Consider the following 25,201-nt stretch of genomic DNA (forward strand, 5'->3'; position numbering starts at 1 on the left):
CACTATTGTTATTTTACTGCTGCTGTTTAAGTATTTGTTACTTTTTTTCCTATTTTTTACTTAACACTTATTTTTGTTAAACATTTCTTAAAGCATTGTTGGTTAAGGGCTTGTAAGTAAGCATTTCACTGTAAGGTCTGTTCTATTCGGCGCATGTGACAGAAACAATTTTATTTTATATTAAATAGCTTTGTTTGTTTGAAGAACAATGTTTTTACTCCAGCTCAGAAGGTGGCGGTAATGCACCCAAACAATGTTTTCCACACTGGTATTGAACCTCAATGAGAGAGAAGAAGACGAAGCAAACGGCGAGGTTTCAAACCACTTATATTGTAGTAGTGTTGCGCAGAATATCACATCGTTAAGTATTGATGGGATTTCAGCCATATTAAACGCTGCTCCCATGTTTTAAAAGATCTGATACACAGCTGAATTGTCTCAGATCCCCACACATGCGGCCGTATCTTCAAGGTGTGATAATTTGCTGAACAGGGTTCAAATGTAGCTATCTAATCTGGAACGACACGGAAGACTGTCAGACTGGACCAGCACGAAGCCGGGTGCGCGTTATCGCTCGTCTTTCTTCAGTCTCACTGGCACACACTACTAAGGCATCACCATCTTCTGTGTAGCAAAGCATTTGGAATACAGTAGCTTCGGCAAAACATTTCATTTCGAGAAGTAATTTGGTATGTAATTATCGCTGTGAAAATCTAGCTAGCTGACCTATTGGCAACATAATGCTAGCTCACAGAAAAGTTTTCATATGCAATGAGCTAACAAGTTATCTAGGTTGACTTCAAATACAAGACATGTCATGTCAGACAACCTAAAAACGATTACTTAAATGCTCAACTAATGCTTATAAGATCATATAGCTAATGTATTACACTGACTGGGTGTCAAAGTTCATAACACGTTTAGCTGATAACAAATAGGCGAAAGGTTGAGTGTAGTGTGTTATATTAATCTCAGTGAAATTGGACCATTCTCGAAAGGACAGGCTCTACTAGCTACAGTAGCTGTGCAGTTGAGATGCATAGAAAATATTAGGCTACTTCTGTAAGCTATTACTAAGGATAGGATGTATTTCATAGGGTGTCTGATTAGCTCCATAATAATGAAGGCCCAATATTCATCCTATGAATAAAAAACATTTTTTTGTTGCATAACAAACATAATGTAACATTTCCAGATGTATAGTATGAAATAACAATACATAACCCTGTTTATGCCTCTCTCTCTCTTGCTAAGCCTTTGAGATGGGATCCTCAGTGATGGAGGATAAGGATGAGGCCTACACAGAGCACCTATACTGCTGTGGTGCTGTCACAGAAGTGCTCAAATTCGGCACCCATAACCTACATTCTGGCAAACCTAAAGTGCTTTTTCTCATCATACCAGGTGAGTGTCATTAAAGCATTTTCTTAATTCAAGGGAAATGCATTATGCTATCCCTGGTTAGATTATTGTGAGATGCCTGTCGTTTTCATCCGAAATCTGTATTGGTAAATCGACTACAGCCAAGGTATTTTGAGTGGGCTATCCCTTTAAACTGGAGATATAAAAGTGGTATTGTTAATACTACAAATTAAATTGTATTCCTGACTAAGCAGTTTGCTGTAATTTACCCTTGGTGTCTCATCATCATGTCATGTGATGTTGATATTATTAAATGTGTTAAGCCTTACGCACTATCCTGAAATTCTGAGACTATGTTCTCTGGACCAAATAGTACACCAACATCATTTGGGTCTCGTATGCCTCGATACAACTCTGCCTATGTCACCCACTTCTTTGTGTTTAAATTTGGAAACTTTGAGAAAGATGAGCCATAGAATCAGGGGGAGATTCAGTCATGCCAGTGACCTTTGAAAGGTCGCAGTGACTGGAGCTCGTTCATTGCCCTCTGAATATCACTGAACTTGGGGCTCAATGGACCCTTTATGGCTGACAGAGACACTGCGAAGGCCCTGTTATTGTAGACCAGCTGCCCTTTTCCCTGTGATCAGAGCAATGATCTTTGTGTCCAACCTTAGGTACAACCGGTGTTTCATACCCTAAAGCACTCACAGGTGCCTCTGTGTTCTCTGTAGGTGTGTGTGTTTTGATTGACGAATGGAAACCATGACCTCCTCCAATGAAACGTATGTTTTTTTGATAGAACACAGGTGCGACAGCCAATCATTCTAAAACGTCAATGCATGTAGCTGACTAGAATTATAGACATTCAGTAGATACTTTTGTATATATAGTGTATGTGGACACCCTTCAAATTAGGAGATTTGGCTATTTCAACCACACCCATTGCTAACAGGTGTGTACAATCGAGCACAATGCCATGCAATCTCCATAGACAAACATTGGCAGTAGAATGGCCTTACTGAAGAGCTCATTGATTTTCAATGTGGCACCATCATAGGATGCCACCTTTCCAACAAGTCAGTTCATCAAAGTCCTGCCCTGCTAGAGCTGCCCCGGTCAACTGTAAGTGCTGTTATTGTGAAGTGGAAACGTCTAGGAGCAACAACGGCTCAGTTGCGAAGTGGTAGGCCACACAGAATGGGACCGCTGAATCCTGCAGCACTTAAATATCTTCTGTCCTCGGTTGCAACACTCACTATCGATTTCCAAACTGCCTCTGGAAGCAATGTCAGCACAAGAACTGTTCGTCGGGAGCTTCATGAAATTAGTTTCCATAGCCGAACAGCCACACACAAGCCTAAGATCACCATGCACAATGCCATGCGTTGGCTGGAGTGGTGTAAAGCTCGCCGCCATTGGACTCTGGAGCAGTGGAAATGTATTCTCTGGAAACATGTTCTCTGGAGTGATGAATCAGGCTTTACCATCCGACAGACAAATCTGGGTTTGGTGGATGCCAGGAGAAGGCTATCTGCCCCAATGCAGTGCCAACTGTGCCAACGATAAAATATGGCGACAACAGACATGGCAAGTCTGCTTCTAGCTCTTAAGCAACTTTGCAATATTTTGTTTTTTTGTGTGTACATTATTAGCCCAGAACATTTTTGTGTTATTACATACAGCCGGAAATACCTTTTGGATTTCAGAGCGGCGATAACTCACCAGCATTACGACTTTCCCGAATTGTATCCTTTGTTTGTAACCCACAGAACAATTGAACTTATCACAGAGGCTGCTCCAAGATGCCGCCGGCGGAGAAGAGGTATTCGGAGTGGACTTCTAGTCCGACTCAGGAGGCTGACACACCATCCACCGCTTCCGAGTATATTGCTCGCTAATGTTCAGTTTCTGGACAATAAAGTAGATGAGCTCAGGGCAAGCATCTCCTTCCAGAGCGACATCAGGGACTGTAACATACTCTGTTTCACAGAATCATGGCTCTCTCTCGATATACTGTGTTCTCGGTTCATCACACAGACAGGAATAAAGAACTCTCAGGGTTAGTTTCATGATTAACTACTCATGGTGTGATTGTGATAACATACAGAAACTCAAGTCCTTTTGTTCACCCAACCTAGAATACCTCACAATCAAATGCAGACCGTATTACCTCCCAAGATAATTTTCTTCTGTAATATAGTCACAGCCATGTATATTCCCCCTCAAGGCGATACCATGGCGGCCCTCGAGGAACTACACTGGACTTTACGCAAACTGGAAACCACTTATCTTGAGGCTGCATTAATTGTAGCTGGGGAGTTTAACTTCTTGCGACTAGGTGGCGCTATTAACATTTTTGGATGAAAAACGTTCCCGTTTTAAACAAGATATTTTGTCACGAAAAGATGCTCGACTATGCATATAATTGACAGCTTTGGAAAGAAAACACTGACGTTTCCAAAACTGCAAAGATATTGTCTGTGAGTGCCACAGAACTGATGTTACAGGTGAAACCCAGATAAAAATCCAACCAGGAAGTGCCGCATTTTTTGAAACCGCCTCATGCCAATGACTCCTTATATGGCTGTGAATGAGCTACAAATGAGCTTATGTTTTCCACGTATTCCCCAAGGTGTCTACAGCATTGTGACGTCTTTTTAGGCATTTCCATTGAAGAATGGATGTAAGGGACCATATATAGCATGTGGTCACATGGTGTCTCCCGCAGAAAATCTTGCGTAAAATACTGAGGTAGCCATTATTCCAATCGCTTCTTATGAGAAACCAATTGCCTCGACGGATATATTATCGAATATATATGTTAAAAACACCTTGAGGATGGATCCTAAACAACGTTTGCCGTGTTTCTGTCGATATTATGGAGAAAATTCTGAAAAAAGTTTGCCGTTATAGTTGTAGCATTTTCCGGTCGATTTCTCAGCCAAGCATGATGAAGAAACGGGAGCTATTTCGCCTACAAAAATAATATTTTTGGAGAAAAGGAACATTTGCTATCTAACTGGGAGTCTAATGAGTGAAAGCATCTGAAGTTCTTCAAAAGGTAAATTATTTAATTTGGTTGCTTTTCTTATTTTCGTGAAAATGTTGCCTGCTGCCAGCAGAGCATAGCATTATGCCATGATAAACTTACACAAATGCTTGTCTAGCGTTGGCTGTAAAGCATATTTTGAAAATCTGAGATGACAGTATTGTTAAACAAAAGGCTAAGCTTGTGTTTGAATATATTTATTTCATTTCATTTGTGATTTTCATGAATAGGAAAAGTTTCTAGGGGTATTTATGTCCGCTGCGTTATGCTAATGCGTTTGAGGCTATGATTACGCTCCCGGATACGGGATTGCTCGTCGCAAGAGGTTAACAAAGCAAATTTGAGGAAAACACAACCAAAGTTCTGTCAATACATTGACTGTAGTACTCGGAAAAACATTAGATCACTGCTACTTGCCTTTTCGAGACGCTGACAAGGATTACGACTCCATTTTGCTCCTCCCTTCCTACAGGCAAAAAGTCAAACAGGAAATACATGTGCTAAGGTGTATTCAACGCTGGTCTGACCAATCATTTTCCAACAATTGTTTACAGACAGATAATTTAACTTATAGTTCACTGTATCACAATTCCAGTGGGTCAGAAGTTTACATACACTAAGTTGACTTTGCCTTTAAACAGCTTGGAAAATTGTAAAATCAAAAGAAATCAGCCAAGACCTCGGAAAAATAATTGTAGACCTCCACAAGTCTGGTTCATTCTTGGGAGCAATTTCCAAATGCCTGAAGGTACCACGTTTATCTGTACAAACAATAGTATGCAAGTATAAACACCATGGGACCACGCAGCCGTCATACCGCTCAGGAAGGAGATGTTCTGTCTCCTAGAGATGAATGTTCTTTGGTGTGAAAAGTACAAATCAATCCCTGAACAACAGCAAAGGACCTTGTGAAGATGCTGGAGGAAACGGCTACAAAGTATCTATATCCACAGTAAAACGAGTCCTATATCAACATAACCTGAAAGGTCGCTCAGCAAGGAAAAAGCCACTGCTCCAAAACAGCCATAAAAAAGCCAGACTATGGTTTTCACCTGCACATGGGGACAAATATCTTACTTTTTGGAGAAATGTCCTCTTGTCTGATGAAACAAAAATATAACTGTTTGGCCATAATGATCATCGTTATGTTTGGAGGAAAAAGGGGGAGGCTTGCAAGCCCGAGGAACACCATCCCAACCGTGAAGCACAGGGGTGGCAGCATCATGTTGTGGGGGTGCTTTGCTGCAGGAGGGACTGGTGCGCTTCAAAAAATAGATGGCATCATGAGGAAAGAAAATTATGTTGATTTATTGAAGCAACATCTCAAGACATCAGTCAGGAAGTTAAAGCTTGGTCGCCAATGGGTCTTCCAAATGGACAATGACCCCAAGCATACTTCCAAAGTATTGGAGTGGCCATCACAAAGCCCTGACCTCAATCCTATAGAAAATTTGTGGTCAGAACTGAAAAAGCATGTACGAGCAAGGAGGCCTACAAACCTGACTCAGTTACACCAGCTCTGTCAGGAGGAATTGGGCAAAATTCATCCAACTTATTGTGGGAAGCTTGTGGAAGGCTACCCGACACGTTTGACCCAGGTTAAACAATTTAAAGGCAATGCTACCAAATACTAATTGAGTGTATGTAAACTTCTGACCCATTGGGAATGTGATGAAAGACATGAAATCTGACATTTCACATTCTTAAAATAAAGTGGTGATCCTAAATGACCTAAGACAGGGAATTTTTTACTAGGATTAAATGTCAGGAATTGTGAAAATCTGTGTTTGAATGTATTTGGCTAAGGTGTATGTAAACTTCCGACTTCAACTGTATATACTATTTTCTATTCTACTGTATTTTAGTCAATGCCACTCCGATTTTGCAAGTCCTAATATTTATATATTTATTTTTCCCGTTCTATTACTTTTAGATTTGTGTATTGTTGTGAATTGTTAGATATTACTGCACTGTTGGAGCTAGGAACACAAGCATTTCGCTACACCCGCAATAACATCAGCTAAATATGTGTATGTGACCAATAACATTTGATTTGATTTGTAAAGTTTGGTTGAGGAGGAATAATGGTCTGGGGCTGTTTTTCAGACCCCTTTGTTCCAGTGAAGGGAAATCTTTATGCTACAGTATACAATGACATTCTAGACAATTCTTTGCTTCCATCTTTGTGGCAACAGTTTGGGGAAATCCCTTTCCTGTTTCAGCATGACAATGCCCCATACACAATGCAAGGTCCAATGGTTTGTTGAGATCGGTGTGGAAGAACTTGACTGGCCTATACAGAACCCTGACCTGAACCCCATCCAATTTCTTTGGGATGAATTGAAACGCCGACTGCGAACAAGGCCTAATCGCCCAACATCAGTGCCCGACCTCACTAATGCTCTTGTGGCTGAATTGAAGCAAGTCCCCTCAGCATTGTTCTAACATAATGTTCCGAAATCCAACAAGCATTCCAACATGCACCCGCAATAACATCTGCTAAATATGGGTATGTAACCAATAAAACATTTGATTTTGATCTTGTTGAAAGACTTCCCAGATGAGTGGAGGCTGTTATAGCAGCAAAGGGGGGAGCAGCTCCATATTAATGCCCATGATTTTGGAATTATAGGTTTGACGAGCAGGTATCCACGTACTTTTGGTCATGGTAGTGTATATTCCTTAAAATGTTTACATGAAAATGTGTCGTTAAAAGTTTGAAAACTTTTAATACCAGCACCTAATATGTTTTGTAATGTGTAGGCGAATGTTCTATATTCTGTGTGATTGTGTTGTGTGTGAGCCTCTGACGTCTTGATTTCCTCCTGAGGATCAATAAAGTAAAATGAAATAAAACGGATAAAAAAAGTAACTTAGAGCAGCTCTCTTTAGCCTGAAGGGTAAATGGATAGGATAGCCTACTTAATACATAGGCCACCCTCATCGGCCACCCTCCATCAATATATCCCTTCAACCTCCCTCCAGGAATCCCTCCATTCTCAACAGATGGAGGAGAGTTAAAAAGGTCAGCAAGATCAAGGGAGGGAATGGCAATCAAATGTTACCTCCAGGTTACATTCCAAAATCATTCCACCAAATATTTCAGCAATGTATGAAAAAAGCAAAACCAATAACTTGGGCTGACATTCCAGTGCTAGCCCTCAATCCACATGCCACAATGCTATTAGCAGTACCAGGCATGTTACTATTCGATAAACGTCTGAATTGTGCCCCTGTAATACCACCGTGATTAAAGTGAGTTAAAATACATATTTTAAGGTGCAGTGACTGAAGTCTGTACGATTTACCACTGCTCATTGATAACTTAAACTGCTTGATTTTCGCAGAATAAGCCTACAAGGCAAATGTGTTTTTGGAAGTATAACTCAATCTTTGGAAGTGCAGTGGAAGCTCTAAGTGCACTGCAGGTGCGGGACTACGTCATTGCTGCGGTACTTCTGGCACCAAGCCGAGAGGTCAAAGACGCTAGGGAGGGAGGTCTGCACAGTGTTCAGCTCAGCAGGCCCAAATTTATAGGCACTAGAAAAGCGCCCTTTCTGGTGAGGGAAGAAGGGAGGAAAGATAACAAGTGGGAAAGACTGGGAGGGGTTGGTTTGACTTTTCCTTGAATTACTCAAGCTTAGAGGGATTCAGGAGTTGTCCTCTTCAAAAACTGATACATTTGGTCACGAGACATCTGTATTTAAAGAATTAGGCCTAATAGATACCCAATGGACTATTGTGTAATGAGTCAGTCTCACATTAAGGTAGTTACAGTATGTCACTACATTAATAGTGCATCATCATGTGTCACTCTCTTATTGCCAGTGTCTGCTATATATATATTTTGGACCTGAACTGTGGCTAACAGAGAATTCCGTTAAAGGTGCACCATTCAGAAATTGCTCTACCATTTCCTGTTTGCTAAAATTTTAATTGATCGCATAATTTCAGTTTATGTGACAAAGCAAGCAAGTATTGTGTAGAGTCATTGTACCATCTAAACCGCTGTGAAATATACTTTCCATAACCAAAAATATCAGTAGCTGGTGTACAAAACTGAAAGTAAAAGACGCAAAACCTCAACTTTAGAATGGGAAGCATAGAAATAGTGCCCATAGAACAGATGTATCACTTCTTAGACTTGCTTTCAATGAGAATGACAGATCTATAACTCATGTCTATGTGAATTTGGTTGGGTCGCCCAAATATTTACATATTACAGCTTTAAAGCGACAGACACACTAAAACAATAAGAATGTACTTTTATTGAGTTATTATATCTTAGAAACAAAGAATATTTGATTAAATAATGGATATTTCCAACAATGTAACATATAATAATAATAATAATAATAATAATGAAATAACAGTTTTTCTAACTTTAACCTCTTACTAACTTATTCCCTAATCAAGAAGACTTCTGACTTTCTTTCCTTCTATAGGCTGTCTGCTTCGTTCCTCCTATAGAGGGAGTGGTGTTACTGTCACACAGTGCTAGTTGGGGAAGGGAAACATATTAAAGTGTGGATTCAAGCCTGACAGCTCTCTCTCTACCCATTGTCTGCAGTTTGAACAGATGCAGGACCTCCCCTGGTATTTGATACTTTGACCCACAGATCTCTTTAAAGCATTATAAAGTAAACACCTTCTTCCTTAGGCTGAATGAAATACCATTATAGCCTCATAATTTGTCTGGGTCGACCCTGCAGACTTAAGGAGCATGTAGTTCACTCTGACTGGTTAAATAAACAGATATTATTTATATGTAGTAAGACATTACATTACTTACTGGCTGCTCACCCTTTCAAGTTTTTCTTTCCCTTTTTTTTGTCAAGAGTTAGAATTATGTATTTAAAATACATTTTAAGAAGGCCATCTGTGAGAACCCCAAGAGAGCAGGGTGTGAGAGGAGATTTAGTAATAAAGAGAGAGTGAATGATGACTGTCAAGTCAAGACCCCTTGCCTGCAATGTGCAGCGTCGTTACAGACAGCTATGAAGAATGGCCTAACCAGTGAAGAGTAGCGTGCTGCTTATCCTTCATCTCCCTGTATATCCTTTATCTCCCTGTAGTCTGTAATATTTATTGTATCAGTTACATTTTTGGTACCAGTTGCTGATATCAAAAATAGTTTTACATTTCCCAATTTCTTTAGGTGCATTTGGGTACAGTGTGCTTGTGAAGTCCTCATTGTAGTCTTAGTTATGACTTGTTTAATGGCTAGCCGACATCTGGTGTGGCCTTTGCTGTTGCGGTAGATGGTGTAACTTCGTCGGAATTTCCCATCGCTGTCTCATCGAAAACAATGACATCTGAATTTCGTCCTGATGTTGTGCTTTACCTACAGTACCTGAGTACAACAAACGGAAACCCTCTTTGCTCCCACTACCTCAATACCTCTGTCATGGATCATTCAGTACTCAGGTGTTTAAGAGTCTTATTGTGGAGTTAAGTATTCAGGCTTTTCCCTCTCAACCACTGACTCATGATTCTGTGAGACCTCAGCCATCTCTCTCCATCAACTCATTTGTAACCCATTGTTAGTTCAGGTTTCTTACTATGTGCTCTGTCTCTCTTTCAGCCCACAGACTTAACATTGTGTACTAATGTCATTTGTTCTATCCATTTGTTTTTGTCTTGTTTTTTCACAAAAGGGGACTTCTGCAATCTCATTCATGACCTCTCTTGAGTGAGAGGTACACTCGTCGCAACATAGAACCCACGTAATCCGCCCCTGGTCCATCAATTGGCTGTGAACACCAGACAGATGTAACCTCCAGCGATTCACATTCCAAACTCGGCTTTGCTGATAGAGACAGATGTTGGGCCCAAAACTCAAACTGAAGCTTATGTTCATAAAGACCAAGAATCAGTTGAAAGTTCATCTGTTCACATCCCAATTATGTGTTCAGATTCGGGTACCTGTCTACTTTTTGCAAAAGCGCGGTCTGAGGTGTGGTCCCAGACTGCTACAGTATAAAGCTGTTTTCTTTTCTACACTTGCCCCGAGTTCAAACTTATTCAAGCTGTGTGACAGTGGGATTCAGGGGGCCTTCATTACTTCTCTTGGGAGTGCAAGCCACAAGCGGGATAATGGGGGTGTCTGTTGTGGTGCCTAGCAAAAATAGCACTGTCATTTCCAATGGCACATCTCTGGTATGGGCTAGGTTTCTGAACCTGCTTCTTGAGCATGTCTGGGGCCATCTGGGAGAGATTTAGAAACCCAGCGTGAATAAAAACATACAAATGTATTTAATCAGTAGGCTAGGAGGGGCTGTGGATGGAGTCTAGAAAAGGGTGCTGCATTTAAGGAAAGCCCATCCCCTGCACACTCCCCACTGTCTGGGAGAAAGAGGGAGTTGACTGTTTACTCAGCTTGTGGAGAGCAGGAGAGAGTCAACACAATGTTCAACTGCGTGAGCCTGGCAGATATGGAGAAAGGTTGCCCAGCGATGAGAGAAAAGAGGGGGCCTTATCTGTCATGGTCGGTTAAAGGGGAAAGTTGGATTTCACGTTCAAGAAGGTCAAAACAAAGTGATGGTGTCCATTCTAACTGAATCTACTACAGTGGAGGCATGAGCTTTCATGAAATTCAAATGAGTTGTTTTTTCACTGATCATCACAACCTAGGCTTACTCCTGTAAATGAAATGAATAAGACTGAATAAGTTTCCACCTCCCTGAACTATTTCTAGGGGGAATTGTCCTTCTAATAACTTGTGCTTCATAAATACAGTGCCTTCAGAAAGTATTCACATCCCTTGACTTTTTCAACATTTTGTTGTGTTAGAGGCTCAATTTACAATTTCTTAAATACAACTTTTCTGTCACTGGCCTACACACAATACCCCTTAACGTCAAAGTGGGAATTAGGTTCTTCAAATTTTTTACAAATTCATAAAAAATTGAAAGCTGAAATGTCTTGAGTCAATAAGTATTCAGCCCCTTTGCTATGGCAAGCCTAAATAAATTCAGGAGAAAAAATGTGTACAAGTCACATAATAAGTTGCATGGACTCTGTGTGCAATAATAGTGTTTAACATGGTTTTTGAATGACTGCCTCATTTCTGTACCTCACACATACAATTATCCGTAAGGTCCCTCAGTCAAGCAGTGAATTTTAAACACAGATTCAATCACAAATACCAGGGAGGTTTTCCAATGCCTTGCAAAGGGCACCTCCCGGATAAAAAAATAAACGGTATGGAGGTAAGCACAGGAAAAATCCTAGAGGAAAATTTGGTTCAGTCTGATTTCCACCAGACACTGGGAGATGAATTCACCTTTCAGCAGGACAATAACATAAAACACAAGGCCAAGTTGCTTACCAATAAGACAGTGAATGTTCCTGAGTGGGTAAGTTATAGTTTTGACCTAAATCTGCTTGAAAAAAAATCTATAACCATCTTAAAATGGTTGTCTAGCAGTGATTAGCAAACAATTTGAAAACGTTTGAAGAATTTTGAAAATAATAATGGGCAAATGTTGCACAATTCAGGTGTGGAAAGCTCTTAGCGACTTACCCAGAAAGACTTGCAGCTGAAATTGCTGTCAGGTGCTTCTACAAATTATTGACTCAGGGGTGTGAACTTATGTAAATGAGATATTTCTACATTTAATTTTCAACACATTTGCTGAAATGTCTAAAAACATGTTTTCACTTTGTCATTATGGTGTGTGTAGATGGGTGAGATTTGTATTTATTTAATCCATTTTGAATTCAGGCTGTAACACAAAATGTGGAATAAGTCTAGGGGTATTAATTATTTCTGAAGGCACTATATCTGTACTCTTCTAAGTCTATTTGCCTCCCATATTTATTTTTGTACACTCGGCTCAGCAGAGAAGCTTGCTTGCTCTCACACAAAGTGTTGTGCAACATCTTCAGCTGCATTTGGCTCTTGATTAATGACTCAGGATATGTGAATGAAAATATGAAAACACTACCGAGAACTGCGGCAAGTGTTCTGAACTTGGGGCCCACTGTAGTGAGAGTTCAGACTCCGACTACAGGTTTTATCCCATATCCCTCACCCTCAAACCACTGTTTATCATTATTTCCCACAAAAGTCTCATCTATGGTAGGTCCATGTACTTTATGGTTGCCGTCACCCACCTTAGAAGAATAGAGTTGAACTCCTATCCTAAATGTTTAGGATGGTTTCAAGATTGCATCAGCTTACACAAGGAATCCAAGTCCTTCTGCCAGGCAAAATAAGACAAGTTAATTATTTTGCTGATATTAACTATGTGTGATTGTTACTTATTAGCTTGTTAGCTTGATGGGAGCATGTGGTTAGCTGCTTTCAGAATGCAATACAAAAACATCTAGATTCACATCTGTGTGTTGCAATGGCTTTACTTCGTCCTGAAGACATACCAGTGGGAAAAGTATGGGGTCTGCGTGTTGCCAATTATTTCTGATGTGTTTTATACACACCCAATATTCATAAAACTAATTGGATGTATTTAGGGGATAATAGACAAAAATGAATATAACAGAAGCAATGTGTTCACTCATTGACTGTATTTTCTCCCACCAAGAAATGTACCAACATTACATTTTTAACAGTGGCATAAGAACTATCCTACCAACAAACAACTCAACACCATTTTAACAAACACACCATCCAGGTGAATTTTATCCAAAGTGTTAGATTGCTTTAGCTAATTGTTCCACATGCTTTAGCCTAAATGTGGCATGTTATTGAACGATGATTGTCTATGTGTTGTTGTAACACTCCTAATGGGAGTGTTCTTCCAAAGATTGCATCTGTGGCTCTCTCTGTCAGCACCCTCTCACGGGGGCTGTTATACATTGAACGCTCATGAAATGACACATACAGGCAAAATCATCATAACAAAGATTCCAAAATAATGCAGTTAACACACATCCGGATAATACGCACTCACGCTTACAGTATACATCAAAATACCATATATATGCCTACAAGCAACTCAAACAAGCACTATACAAAACATTGACAAACATTTTTCCTGTTGGACAAAAAAAGACAGACCACACAGAGTAGCCATTGTTCTTTAGCAGCAGCTATATAGTTTTCTTTACACTTTTATCGCACCCTGATAGTCCGAAATAAACCCCCACCCAGGATAAACTCTTTTTTTACCTATGGAATAAAAGTCCCTCTTTGTTCTGTGTAAAGACATCAGTACCATGAGCTAAATAAAGTTCCTAGCTAGCAGCTGAGCTGACGGTGCTACCTATGACATGCTGCTGTATGGGGGCTGATGAGATTGATGGCAAAGGCCAGGGAATGACAACCATTACATGGCCAACACTTTGTTGTCATGCGTGACATCTTCAAGAGTAGAGAAGAAAATGATTAACATACTAAGAAGTTGGTACGGTTGGCTGTCAATATATGTTTTATATGGTTTGTTTTATAGCATTTAGTCATGTAGCCTACCTCCATAAAGTGTAGTTTGTTTTATAGCATTTAGTCATGTAGCCTACCTCCATAAAGTGTAGTTTGTTTTATAGCATTTAGTCATGTAGCCTACCTCCATAAAGTGTAGTTTGTTTTATAGCATTTAGTCATGTAGCTTACCTCCATAAAGTGTAGTTTGTTTTATAGCATTTAGTCATGTAGCCTACCTCCATAAAGTGTAGTTTGTTTTTGTTATGGATGTGCATCTTTCCCTTTCAAGATGATTTGATACATATCTGGAGACACGGGCTCCGATACAATACAGGAAGGATATGTTTGAGTATAAAACGATTCGGTTTGATTAGAGAATGAATCAAAGTGATTCTGTGCGATACGATTTGATGCACTAACATTTCTTTCATAAACACATTCATTTTCCATTCTAAATAAAAAATCTGCTGCTGTTGTAGCTCATGAGCTGAGCCTCTGAGCTGACTTGTGTGTGTGTGTGCGGTTTGTGTGTAAGTAATTATGTATGTACTGTAGGCACCTGATCTGAGCCATAATGGAGACTAGGCATCTACCAACCCGCTACCACTATCAGATTAGGTGAGGGCAAGGTAGCCTATGTATCCAACACTGCGGTTTGTGGTCCACAGACAGGAATGCATCTATCTTTTTTGTTGTTGTGTATTTTATCTTTATTTTACTAGGCAAGTCAGTTAAGAACAAATTATTATTTTCAATGACAGCCTAGGAACAGTGGGTTAACTGCCTTGTTCAGGGGCAAAATAACAGATTTTTACCTTGTCAGCTCGGGGATTCAATCTTGCAACCTTTCGGTTACTAGTCCAACGCTCTAACCACTAGTCTACCTGGCGCCCCAACTTGTGAATCTGTGAATCGCTACATCCCTAGTTTTTAATCATGTGGTGTTACATTTGCAGAGCACTTTATGATGTTTATAGTGTTTTTGGCATCTTTGCAGGTAACCCAGGTGTGGTTGGCTTCTACAAGACCTTCATGCAGACGCTTCACCAGACATTGGGGCGGCGCTACCCTGTGTGGGCAGTGAGCCATGCTGGACACTGTGTGCCTCCTGATACTATGGACATGATTGAAGGTACATAACTAATTCATATCTCTTATTGAGAGTGCTTTGTGCAGCTGGACTTTCTACGAGTCCTTATTGCTGGTGTATCCACAATGATCCACTTCCACTTATTCACATCAACAGTACATCTCCTGACCACTAATGACTGATTAGCTAGCTTTGAAATGGGCAGGTCCTTGTTAGCTCACTCTCCAATACAAAAGACGATGCTAAGGATGGCGCAGGAGAAGAGGAATGTTAGCTGAGCTGGACGAGTTAGCCTGAGCCAAGGGGCCTCTCCCTCTCCCTCTCTAGCCAGCACCACCATATGAGCCCTGTAATATTCATTCATAAAGCAGTGAGGACGTTTTTATTGTGCCTGATACATGGGAAAGACATTACCAAGCCCTCACATGTAGTAAGTTAAATCCCTTCTCTGAGGGCTCATGAGATACATTGGACGATACAGTTTGGATCTGTCCACCTTGAGAAGGACAAAGGACAAATATATCCATCTTGAGGGTTTGTAAAGGACAGATAAGTGTGCAGGTGTAAGTTAACATTCTGTCAAAGTGTACCCTGGTAGGTAGACTCATTTGGATGTGCGATAACTAGCGTGAGTTCTGATGATAACTTGACGGAATTCTTGATTTCCAGGCTTCTCTTTACGTAGCTCAAAAGCCTGGAGACAGACATGACAAAGTCACGTAATCAGACAACCTATTTTGACCATATAGATTCCAATGTTGAATTTGCAGATGTCAGATGATTATGGTCATGACACACTATATATATATATATATATATATATTTTATTATAATGAGAAATAATGATGTAATACTTAGTATTGTCCAGAGGTTTGGTAGAGTTAGTCTAGATTAAATAGACATTCATGTAACAAAGTGAAGCATTGAACAGTTCCTCTTTTATTGTGAACACATGGCACACACTTGTCGAAACTTCCAACTCATAAATGATTCATGGAACACACAAGGCAAAGTCTGGAGATAGTCAATAGATACAGTAAAAATAAAATCAGACAACCCTGCCAATTCGTAGCATGTCATCCGATCATCAGAGAGAATAAATGAAAACCACTCTGTTCAGCCTGGTGTTCTAGGGGGTGACAATGAGCAGCAGCCCTATCTCAAGATGGGCAGGGAAGGACTCATCTTTTATCCCAAAACCTCAACAACGGCCCTGATTAAGACCAGAGAAAGGCTCAAATTGTCTAGCAGCAAGTCCTGTGTTCATCTCAATAGTCCTTCATCACGTCTTTCCATTTGGTGAGATGCCCTTATCCAAGGAAATCTGCTCACTATGATTAGGATTTACTGTAAATACTACTAAATAATTTATCTGCTTGTGGCTATGATAGCCAGGCTAGACCTGCATGCTCATGTGGTTATCATGCAGTATTATTCCAGCATTACTAACTAGGTGTTCATTCTTAGGATGGCACTTTCCATATCCACTCGACTATTACCCACATCCAACATGGAAACACAAACATGTCTGACATATCAGCTTCCTTTTCACCTCTCTTCTTGCGGCTTCAATCCAAGCCTTTGGGGATTTACCACCCTGGTCAACCCCTTGAATGCTTGCCATTGATTTACAACTCGTCAAAGAGCATTCAGTTTGCTAAGGGATAGGGTGGCATCGTAGAGCAGCAGCTTCTAAAACCTCTGGGACGTCCAAGGAAAGGCCTAGCCGATACAGAGAAACCCATACAGCATTGATTGGGCCTCCTCTGACTTTCCAGTGACTTGTGCAAATTAAAGACTGGCAGTTATTATTATTAACAGCTAATGCATACTTGATGAAGTTGAAAAAAAAGTTTTCCAGTTTTGGAAAAACAAACAAGAGTAAAAAAAAAAAGTGCAGCATTAAAGGTTCTATTCCAAATCTTCCAGTGGTAGAAGTGTTCCTGTGGCAAGGCAAGTTTTACTTGATGGTTTTGATGACTGTAAAAATATCTGTTAATGCAAACACAGGGAACATTCTCCCTGTGCCAGCATCAATAATCCATTCCTGGGTCACGGGATCCTCCAGGGGCCTCAGATCTCATTCATTTTGTCAGAATGAGTTTGCAACGCTACTTTTCACCAGCAACTTTCTCACTTTGATATGGCTAAATTGCACACTATTAATGTCCAGAGTACTAAAACACGCATTCAGAAAATGTAATCCCCCCCCAAAAATGCTACACCAGCCAAGGTCTAATATCACGAGAGGTTTTTATGGAGACTTTCTGATTCCAATTATGCTCCCACCGCTATCGTCGGTCACGTCTACAACTCCATGTGATTTTTGCCATGGATATTGGTTGGTTGATTGTTTGAGCATATCTTTTGAAATAAGTGTTGGAGACAAATGGCACAAAATAGTAGAAATTTGCAATAATGACTTAAACCTTTTTGTTTACCACCACTTTATGACATTTTGGTCTGATGTCCAGCTTTTCAATCGGATTAAATAATTTCAAGACAACCTTCACTTTATCTTGTTTCCTGAACGCTCGTTTTTTATGCAAGGTCGACAAGTGTGGGCTACCACTGTGGTACAGATGTGGAACCCAGCTTCACAAACCCTTTTGAGAAGGAAGTTTGTATTATGAGAGGAAGTATGCACAGTACAGGAACTAGGCTGTTGCTAATCTCCTTCTCATCTCTTTCTCCGTATCCTCGTCAGCTTCATTAATGGTGCAACCACACCCAATTACAGAGGAGAGAGTACCAAAAGAAAGAGCCTACACCTCCCATGTTGCAATCGGTAACACCACAAGTTAGGTTTCTTTTGACACATAGGAAATCAGTTACCTTTTCCCTAGAAGAAAAAATGCAGCACACATTTATTGCACATTTGTGAGAAGGCTTTAATCGCTTAACGGGCCGCCCCAGCCTGGGATGTTCTTTCTCTTGCCAAGAGGATCATTATGTTGTGTGGGGGAATTTGTCTTTGCCATATGTTATTCTTTATTGATCCATTAATCACAATTTGCACTCATTTTGTTTTTTCCATTATACAGTAAGCATATCCCCAACCCCCACAACCTTCCCCACCCGATCCTTATGCTGTCTGTACAGAACGGCTGCTCCAAATTCCACTCTGAAAGAATCAAACATCAAGTCCCTCACCAATTATGTTCAATTCTATGCGGATAGATTTTTTTTTGAAAAAAAATAAAATAATTTTGAATTTGTCTTTTCCCGCCCGCTAAATCACCATAGACACTTTGTATTCTTCCTTTCGGTCTTTCTTACCTTCTCTTTCATCATCTCTCCATCTCCTTTTCTCATACCCATGTATATCCATGTGCCAAATGTAAATAAAGACTATCTTGTGTACAGAGACATTGATGAATGATGCTGGCTCATGTCCTTGATCAGAATGATTTGGGTGATGGTGAAATAGATGATGTCATACTGATGTAATACTGAATACTAATGATGAACCTTGATCTTTGCAGACCCAACAGTGATGGCAGCGGGGGACGTGTTTGGTTTGAACGGGCAGATAGAGCACAAGCTGGCCTTCCTCACGGAGCACGTTCCCAGGGACTCTCGCCTGGTCCTGGTGGGCCACTCCATTGGCTGCTACCTCATCCTGGAGATGATGAAGAGGGATCCTGAGCTGCAGGTGAGTCCCCACTTTGATTCAAGTAATACTGTAGAAGTGAAGTTGTAGTGTAATGTCTATAACATGGAGATTTGTCAAGCTTTAAGTGATCTATGAAGGTTTTCATAGATCTCTACAACCTTCTTGACCCACAGTTGACCCGCTTTTTATGTTCATACATTAGAATTACTGAATTTATTTACCACCATGATAAGCATTGATTCCCATATAGCTGCCTCTGCTTCATGGCACTCTGCTGTCCAGTGATGGGTTAGGCTGATTCCAGGGTGGGAGCATGGCACATTGCGAAGTGCAGTGAAAACACTGCCTCAGCATGGGAGAGGTGCATGTTAGAGACTGCCTGTGAAAACATCCTAGCCCGAGATAGGACTCCCCCTGTAACCTTCTCACTCCGCTCGCAACGTTAAAGGTTAATGGATTGAATAACAAGAAATTGTCTTTTTTTTCTGGGGGGCATTCCAGCTCTTATTTCAGAGCCTTTTCACAGGATGTTTTTGTCTTGTTTCTCTACTTGTCTGTAATTTCCCTTCTCTGTGGGGCTTTTTCCTATGTCCTATGTGTTGTAGAAACATTGGTAACTGCTCTGTCTAATCTTAATCGTGCTATCTTTAACATTTCCTCAAGCAAATAGTGCTTAGTGATACAGTTGAAGTTGGAAGTTTGCATACACCTTAGCCAAATACATTTAAACTCAGTTTTTCATAATTCCTGACATTTAATCCTAGTAAGAATTCCCTGTCTTAGGTCAGTTAGGATCACCACTTTATTTTAAGAATGTGAAATGCCAGAATAATAGTGTAGAGAGTGATTTATTTCATATTTTATTTATTTAATCACATTCCCAGTGGGTCAGAAGTTTACATACACTCAATTCGTTTTTTTTAGCATTGCCTTTAAATTGTTTAACTTGGGTCAAATGTTTCGGGTAGCCTTCCACAAGCTTCCCACAATAAGTTGGGTGAATTTGGCCCATTCCTCCTGACAGAGCTGGTGTAACTGAGTCAGGTTTGTAGGCCTCCTTGCTCGTACACGCCTCCTTGCTCGTACACGCTTTTTCAGTTCTGCCCACAAATTTTCTATATGATTGAGGTCAGGGCTTTGTGATGGCCACTCCAATACCTTGACTTTGTTGTCCTTAAACCATTTTGCCACAACTTTGAATGTATGCTTGGGGTCATTGTCCATTTGGAAGACCCATTTGCGCCCAAGCTTTAACATCTTGAGATGTTGCTTCAATATATCCACATCATTTTCCATCCTCATGATGCCATCTATTTTGTGAAGTGCACCAGTCCCTCCTGCAGCAAAGCGCCCCCACATCATGATGCTGCCACCCCTGTGCTTCACAGTTGGGATGGTGTTTTTCAGCTTGCAAGCCTCCCCCTTTTTCCTCCAAACATAACAATGGTCATTATGGCCAAAAAGTAATATTTTTGTTTCATCAGACCAGAGGACATTTCTCCAAAAAGTTCAATCTTTGTCCCCCCCATGTGCAGTTGCAAACCATAGTTTGGCTTTTTTTCTGGATGTTTTGGAGCAGTGGCTTCTTCCTTTCTGAGCAGCTTTTCAGGTTATGTCGATATCGGACTCGTTTTACTGTGGATATAGATACTTTTGTAGCTGTTTCCTCCAGCATCTACACAAGGTCCTTTGCTGTTGTCCTGGGATTGATTTGCACTTTTCACACTAAAGTACATTCATCTCTAGGAGACAGAACGTCTCCTTCCTGAGCGGTATTACGGCTGCGTGATCCCATGGTGTTTATACTTGCGTACTATAGTTTGTAAAGATGAACGTGGTACCTTCAGGCGTTTGGAAATTGCTCCCAAGGATGAACCAGACTTGTGGAGGTCTACAATTATTTATTTTGATTTTCTCATGATGTCAAGCAAAGAGGCACTGAGTTTGAAGGTAGGCCTTGAAATACATCCACAGGTACACCTCCAATTGACTCAAATGATGTCAATTAGCCTATCAGAAGCTTCTAAAGCCATGACATCATTTTCTGGAATTTTCCAAGCTGTTTAAAGGCACAGTCAACTTAGTGTATGTAAACTTCTGACCAACTGGAATTGTGATACAGTGAATGATAAGTGAAATAATCTGTCTGCAAGCCATGCAAAAGATTACTTGTGTCATGCACAAAGTAAATGTCCTAACCGACTTGCCAAAACTATGGTTTGCTAACAAGAAATGCGAGTGGTTGAAAAAATGAGTTTTAATGACTTCAACCTAAGTGTATGTAAACTTCCGACTTCAACTGTATGTAGGCCTTTATAGATATACAGATCTGTAATAGTCAAGGAATGAATAATAAAGTGCTTAGTCTGAAAACATGCAGTACATAAAAATAGCTAATTCTATCAGGTTCTTTTATTTTATCTCATGTTTTCAAGTCAAAAACTTAAACAACCAGTTGGCTTTAAGTAGTGTTACCCAAATACCCCACGACCACTTAAATAGGCTACACGTTTATGCATCAACCTTGAGCTGCGTCACTCTCCCTCTCTGTCTCTCCTTGAGCTGGTATCTCCTCCTGAGATTTGGCACAGCCCATTCTGTGGTCCAGCCGGCTCTGCCATATTCTTGTCGGTAAAAAAAGAATGAAGAGAAAAATACTTCCTTTCCCACTGAAGATTGCAGGCTGCCAAGAAGAAAACACAAGCGATTATGTCCTGTAACGTATGATGTGTGATAATCAGAAACTCCTGTTCCTTTGGGTCTCAGGTATTTGTGTTGGAATAATGGCTTGCCTTATGGGTTGGGACACCGACGAGGCCTAGGTAAGCAGTGGCGGGCCTTTTTGTATACTTATGGACAGAAAAGGAGTCAGAGTTCAGCTTGTAGCAGGGACCAGACTGGGGTGAGTTAGCACACTTCCAGAGCAAAGCATCTGGCATGCTGCCTGCCCCTGAAAATTAGATTTGGGAGGAAGGCCTGATGAGAATGTCTAGGTTATGCCCAGAGTTTTCTCCAGGTGCATTATGAAGAGTTTATGTTTGGCCTGGTCTTTCTAACACCATGTTCATACAATACTACAAGCTTTGCTTTGCATCTGACACAATTTGGAGAGAAGTTGTTTGTGTCTGTTTGTGTGTGTGTGTGTGTGTGTGTGTGTGTGTGTGTGTGTGTGTGTGTACAAGGTAGCATACACTTAGTATACAAAACATTATGAACACCTGCTCTTTTCAGGACATAAACTGACCATGTGAATACAGGTGAAGGCTATGATCCCTTATGTCACTTGTTAAATCCACTTCAATCAGTGTAGATGAAGGGAAGGTTAAAGAAGGATTTTTAAGCCTTGAGACAATTTAGACAAGGATTGTGTATGTGTGCCATTCAAAGTGTGAAGACACATTATTTAAGTGCCTTTGAACAGGGTATGGTAGTAGGTGCCAGATGCACCGGTTTGTGTCAAGAACTGCAACGCAAGGACACCCGAGTGGCGCAGTGGTCTAAGGCAGTGCTAGCTGTGCCACTAGAGATCCTGGTTCGAGTCAAGGCTCTGTCGCAGCCGGCCGTGACCGGAAGACCATTGGGGCGGAGCACAATTGGCCCAGCGCTGTCCGGGTTAGGGGAGGGTTTGGCCAGCAGGGATGATCTTGTCCCATCGCGCACTAGTGACTCCTGTGTTGGGCCGAGCGCAATGCACGCTGACACAGTCGCCAGGTGTATGGTGTTTCCTCCTACACATTGGTGTGGCTGGCTTCCAGGTTAAGCGGGTATTGTGTCAAGAAGCAGTGAGGCTTGGCTGGGTTGTGTTTCGGAAGACGCACGGCTCTCGACCTTCGCCTCTTCTGAGTCCGTACATGGGTTACAGCGTTGGGACAGTACTGTAACTACCAATTGGATACCATAAAATTGGGGAGATAAAAAGGGTAAATAAAAAAGAAATAAAAGAACTGCCACGGATATCATATTGGTCCATCCGCCAAAGGACATCCAACCAACTTGACACAACTATGGGAAGCATTGGAGTCAACATGGGCTAGCTCTTTCGACACCTTGTAGAATCCATGCCCGACAAATTAAGGCTGTTCTGAGTGCAAAAGGGGAGGGTGCAACTCAATATTAAGAAGGTTTTCCTAATGTTTGGTATAGTCTGTGTATATTGGTTAAAAAATCAGTCTGATCTTCCTGGCAGCACCATCATGTTTTCCTTACCGGTCAAACAAAAAGCTCTTTAGAAGCCAACTCACTTAACCTATCCCTTTTCAATCTCTGTACCTGTCATTTACACACAAACAGCATCTCCCGTTGACTTGACAACATATGGCTTTCCATCTTGCTCATACAGTTAGCATGTAAGAAAGGTGTCTCTGGGGATTCTCTGGTCAGAGGAGCATTCTAAATCATGTTCAGCTTTGTGGCTGGCAGTTCTAACTGGAATCCAATTAATGTGAAATTATAGGTTAGACCATGTTGGCATGAGATAGCCATCAGATCATGTTGTATACATCCAATATGACTTTAAGGAAACCAGCTGCCTCAAAATATGTTTAGCGTGGCAGCTCTCTCTTCCTACCGCCTTTCACCACAAGGCTTGTTGTAGTAATGGAGAGGGTGATACCCTGATACTGGGCACAGCACAGCAGGCTACAAGGAGCCAAGTCTGTCTTATTTCAAATGGAAATCCTCACACTGTTTCCACAATGGCACTTTGGTTCAATGGAGTGTGGCTTGAGTGAGGCTTATGCTGGAGCTTTCTGGCTGCTCATCACTGAGTAAATGCTGTGATTCACATTAGAATGACGCCACCTGTCAGAAGACAATGATCTATGATATACATTGACATCTGTCTCCCCCGAGATCATTGTCTGAGGCCAAGATTAAGAGCACAGCTGCCAAGAGTGGTCTTAAGTGGGAGACTACACTATTGAGACGCCATCTTTGAATGGCAGGGGAAGGCTAGATTCAAACCAGCATGTTGAACGTTTATGCATTTGTTTGCTGCCTGCCCCCATGTCTAATGTTTATGCTACTGTGCAAATACTACTGGGGTTTTTGTTGCCCAAACATCAGAAGCAGACATTGGGGTCCAGTAGCAGGGGATAGCTGGAACACTGCTGGAGTGCAGGCATAAAGAGCTGATAGCCTGAGGGGTCAGGAGAAATATGCCGCAGGAATGTAGCCTCACAACCCACTGCAACAGGGGGTGCTGGAAGCTGTGAAAACAATGGTCGCACGCAGTTCAGCGGAGTTTATATTTGAGTCTGTCTATGTTTATGTGGGCTATTAACTGCAATAGATCAATACTATGTGTTCTGAGTTTGTGCTTACAGTATATAGATCAATTCTAAATTCTGTCTACACTAATGATATTTTATTGTATTTATTGAAACTTTATTTAACTAGGCAAGTCTGTTAAGAACAAATTCTTATTTACAATGACGGCCTACCCCGGCCAAACCCTAACCCGGACGACGCTGGGCCAATTGTGCACCCCCCGATAAACTGTGATTGTATATTTAGCACTGTTTGGAAGAACATTGGGTATGATATGCCAAAACAGTGATTTCACTGGTAACCACCACTTGTTTATGTTAATCTCCAGGGGATCATTATCAGGCCAGACAGACAGAAGCAGATTAGCAGAGAAATAAAGACAGAGTGGAAAAGTGATTGTTGGATATCTGGACCAGGTTGTTTATGTCTAGAGGAAGAATATGTATGGCATCTAGCCTATAGAGCCTATGTGTTGTCAAGCAGGGTAACTGACCCAACAGCCTTCAGTTTCATCTTCTGTATCTTAACCTTGTTCTGAACACCTCCAAAACAAAGGTCATGTGGTTCGGTAAGAAGAATGCCCCCCTCACCTCATACAAGCACTTGGGAGTATAGACTTGGTTTCCTCTATCGTAATCGCTATTCTTTCACCCCAGATGCCAAACTAACCCTAATTCAGATGACCATCCTACCCATGCTAGATTAAGTAGATGTAATTTATAGATCGGCAGGTAAGGGTGCTCTTGAGCGGCCAGATGTTCTTAACTATTCGTCTGTCAGATTTGCCACCAATGCTCCTTGTAGGACACATCAATGCACTCTATACTTCTCTGTAAACGGTCCATCTCTGTATACGTGAAGCAAGACCAACTGGTTGATGCTTATTTATAAAACGCTATTAGGTCTCACTCCCCCCAATCTGAGATACCTACTGCAACCCTCATCCTCCACATAGAACACCCATTCTGCCAGTCACATTCTGCCAGTCCCCAAAGCACAAAATTAGGAAGCTGCTGCTTCCCTCTTTAATAATACCTTTCCTGATGACTTGAATCAGAATAATAAAGTCATACATTTCCAGAAACAGGCAATATTCCCAAGTTCTTGTGAAGTGAGGCTCCAGTTTCGAGGAAGTTGATAATCCAGTCCACACAATATGAAACATCCTTTTCTCTTTAGTGCTGGGCCTTAACCTGAGGTGATGATCACGCTGGTCTGCTGGTCCACATTCACTCTCTCTTTTAGAGAGTCCGTCAATACAGAATATTTCAATAAAAAAAGTTTCTTCCAGTGCAGTCGCAAAAACCATCAAGCGCTATGATGAAACTGGCTCTCATGAGGACCCCCACAGGAAAGGAAGACCCAGAGTTACCTATGCTGCAGAGGGTAAGTTCATTAGAGCTAATTGCACCTCAGATTGCAGGCCAA

The 25,201-nt window shown here is 41.1% G+C and overlaps 1 protein-coding gene across 1 annotated transcript in view; it reads left to right on the forward strand.

The window, feature by feature from the left end:
• The first annotated feature begins 283 nt into the window (after positions 1 to 283).
• The window catches only part of ldah (lipid droplet associated hydrolase), a 64,979-nt gene continuing 40,061 nt past the window's right edge, over positions 284 to 25,201 (forward strand). The window contains exons 1-4 of the mRNA XM_031828804.1: positions 284 to 689; positions 1,255 to 1,404; positions 14,797 to 14,931; positions 18,375 to 18,544. Of these exons, the coding sequence (XP_031684664.1) occupies positions 1,263 to 1,404; positions 14,797 to 14,931; positions 18,375 to 18,544 (447 nt within the window). The 5' untranslated portion in view covers positions 284 to 689; positions 1,255 to 1,262. The remainder of the gene's footprint in view (positions 690 to 1,254; positions 1,405 to 14,796; positions 14,932 to 18,374; positions 18,545 to 25,201) is intronic.

This window comes from Oncorhynchus kisutch, linkage group LG7, assembly GCF_002021735.2.
Source record: "Oncorhynchus kisutch isolate 150728-3 linkage group LG7, Okis_V2, whole genome shotgun sequence".
In the NCBI taxonomy this organism is placed as follows: Eukaryota; Metazoa; Chordata; class Actinopteri; order Salmoniformes; family Salmonidae; genus Oncorhynchus; species Oncorhynchus kisutch.